The sequence below is a fragment of the Esox lucius genome, chromosome 18 (assembly GCF_011004845.1).
Source record: "Esox lucius isolate fEsoLuc1 chromosome 18, fEsoLuc1.pri, whole genome shotgun sequence".
NCBI lineage: Eukaryota > Metazoa > Chordata > Actinopteri > Esociformes > Esocidae > Esox > Esox lucius.
In genome coordinates this window covers 18,875,304-18,878,134 of record NC_047586.1, presented here as the reverse complement: position 1 = coordinate 18,878,134, position 2,831 = coordinate 18,875,304, and the positions used below count along the sequence as shown (strand labels likewise).

General features: G+C 35.4%; 1 protein-coding gene across 1 annotated transcript; it reads right to left on the bottom strand.

Annotated features, from left to right (window-relative positions):
- Nucleotides 1–296: 296 nt before the first annotated feature.
- Nucleotides 297–2,807, bottom strand: sf3b6 (splicing factor 3b, subunit 6). Its single transcript, NM_001304240.1, is given in 4 exon segments — nt 297–1,153; nt 1,775–1,913; nt 2,093–2,211; nt 2,700–2,807. Coding segments are annotated over 4 exon segments (378 nt in total). The 5' UTR covers nt 2,730–2,807; the 3' UTR covers nt 297–1,063.
- Between the last annotated feature and the right edge of the window lie 24 nt (nt 2,808–2,831).

Below are 2,831 nucleotides of genomic sequence, written 5' to 3'. Positions count from 1 at the left end.
GCACTGACTGAGGATTCGGTTCATTTCAACCAGCATGCAGCAACTTGGTTTTTTCTCCTTTTCAGCGATCCAAGACAACAATGCAATTACAAATAGTAAACATTGCAATGGAGGTGGGAGGTTTTTTCTTTTTGCCCGTTATGGATATCACACTGATGCTTAGTTAGTACCTCTTTCTACCACACAAGTCTGCCTCACACAGGGCTCCAACCACTTGTCCTATGCATTGCAACACAAGTGCCCTCTTTGATAACATGCCTATAGGTGAAGCCAACCAAACAGTACCTCTTGGTTGGCCTTAACATGTTTATGTATATCTGTTTATTATTAAATTACAGCACTTTGTCATCACCCAATATAGGGAATAAAAAAGTATTCAGAGAAATGTAATAAAATATAGCTGAACAAATATAGTACACAAAGGAAGCTGTGAAGCTACAAATGTATTGTGTTTGCAGTATAAAAAAGAATGGTAATTATGTACTGCCCTATTGGTTTAAACTGTACTGAAAATACAATGTTTCTATACATTTAATGCCTGCCCCAGTCCACATTGGTGTGCAGAAACATTCGGCTTTAACTGCAACAGCGATAAAAATAATAAAACACACATCCAGGAGCTTGATGTAAGTCATTATGTGCAAGGTACATGGAACCAAATACACCCTTTTGACTACATTAATAGAAAAAGTGCATTCATGAAGAATATATATATATTTTTTTTTATAAAAGGACAGTTTATTTTACAGAAATAAATTTATTTCAAATAATGTGAAACTATTCTGGGATGCATTTACATTACAAAAACGTTTCCTAAAACACCACCACGAAAAAAAACAAGCCTGTCAAAAGGCATCCCTAATTTTCAAATAAACACTTACATCAACAAATTATAAAAGTATATGCGTGACAGCACAATATTGTTCCATAATTTGTTTTTAACACAAGCATTACAGGAGTCCAACAATCTGGCATCCACAAGCAACAAGTGAATTTGTACAGTTGTTAAAAGCCCATTCTGTGCTAAATAAAAACAACGGCCAAGAAAAAAAAAGAGGCGAGTCTATTTCGGGGGGTCTGTGTTGATTCCATATTTCTCCTTCAGAAGTTTCAGCTGCTCCTCTTTCTTCTTTGTGTCCATCTTCTGGAAAGCCTTTGTGAGACAGAAGTAATGGAAAACCATTAATGTACACATGAACAAGTGCAAAACTATAAAGTGTTTAACATGTAACAAATCAAGACAGGTTGACCTGTCACACACTTTTTTAGATATTTTGTTTAAATAACAAGAGGGTATATTAATGGACCATGTGATTAATATACTATATAACTCACAATGTAGAATGTCATCCATCACACACTACCTGAACCAATAATATCTTGCAGTATACCATCTCAAACACATAGTGATTCAACAAGAGCACAAACATGTGGCTACGGCAGGAAAAAGTGACTGATGAAGACAGGCATCAGTTTAGGCACCTAGTATAACTGGCATCACTTGTTATTACACAATTATGAAAAAAAAAATGAAAAAAAATAGAGAAATTGACAAATTTCAGGTGCACAGTGCAAATATACATTCCCAACTGTCATCGATAGAATTATCATAGAACTCTTTCCCAGGAGAACATTTTAAGTGTAATGCACAGGTTTAGAAATGACGAACTCAGTGTCGTCATTTAGCAAAATTATGAACATTATAATTCCCAGCAAGAAATCCCTCTTATCTACAATGGCAAGACTTTGTCAGACCTTGAAAGATCATACATACCCTGTTGGCATTGTAGTACAAAACAACAAGATATCTGTTGCAGACATTGAATCCAGACAGGTGATCACAAGCGTTCTTGGCATCAAAGATGTCCTCGTAGACCACGTAAGCGGTCCCTCTTGATTCAGGTGTGTTTCCACTGAAAAACAAGGAGACGTACATTTAAGCAAAAAAGAAAAGTGGATTAATACCTACCACAGGTATGACAATTACACACAATGGGATTATATGTACTTTATTATGTGTTTAAAATAAAAATAACTAGATCTGACATTGTCTGGGTGGGCATTCCTTCTATATCCACAATCTTCAACTTACGTTCGAATCTGCCGTATTGGTCCATATTTCCCAAAGATGTCGTACATTTCTTCAGCTGTGATCTTGTATGGTAGGTTTCTAATGTAGAGTATTCTGTTGACTTCTGGTGGTAATCGAATCTGCGAAAGAAACAATTCACAGCAAATAAGATCAATTTATATTATTAAATAACAATAAGTAAACAATTTATGTTTGCCAGCTAGACTAACTAACCTTTTATAACGAATTAGTTAGTCAATGCGCAATGAAACCACCAGTAAAACCTTGTGGTTAGCTAAACTAGCTAACCAAAGCGATAATTAAGGTTATCTAGCTAACATTTCCCAACAAGACGATGTTTTAGTTTAATCTGAATATGCAGTGATGTCTTCATTCAAATGCAAAAGACAAAACAACCTTTAACTAGCTAAATCGATAGCTAAAAGCCATCTGCTCCGTATGTAGCGTTACAGCTAAAGATATCGGTTTAATTGCTAACTAAGCTACATTACTTAGCGAGTTAGCTAAAGTTCGTTAGCAATCCAGATCGCTAACGTTACCACACTATCGATTCTAGATACTGTTTATATTAAATGATAATTAAACTAAACGATAATTGTGAACTTACATTAGCTCGTTTAGCTGCTTGCATAGCCATGATTGTATATTTAGTATAACAAATGTGCTATCAACAACCGCTAACTGTTTTGGAGTCGTCGTCAACACCGAAGATGGTATCAGCGTTTTGTGGGCAACATTA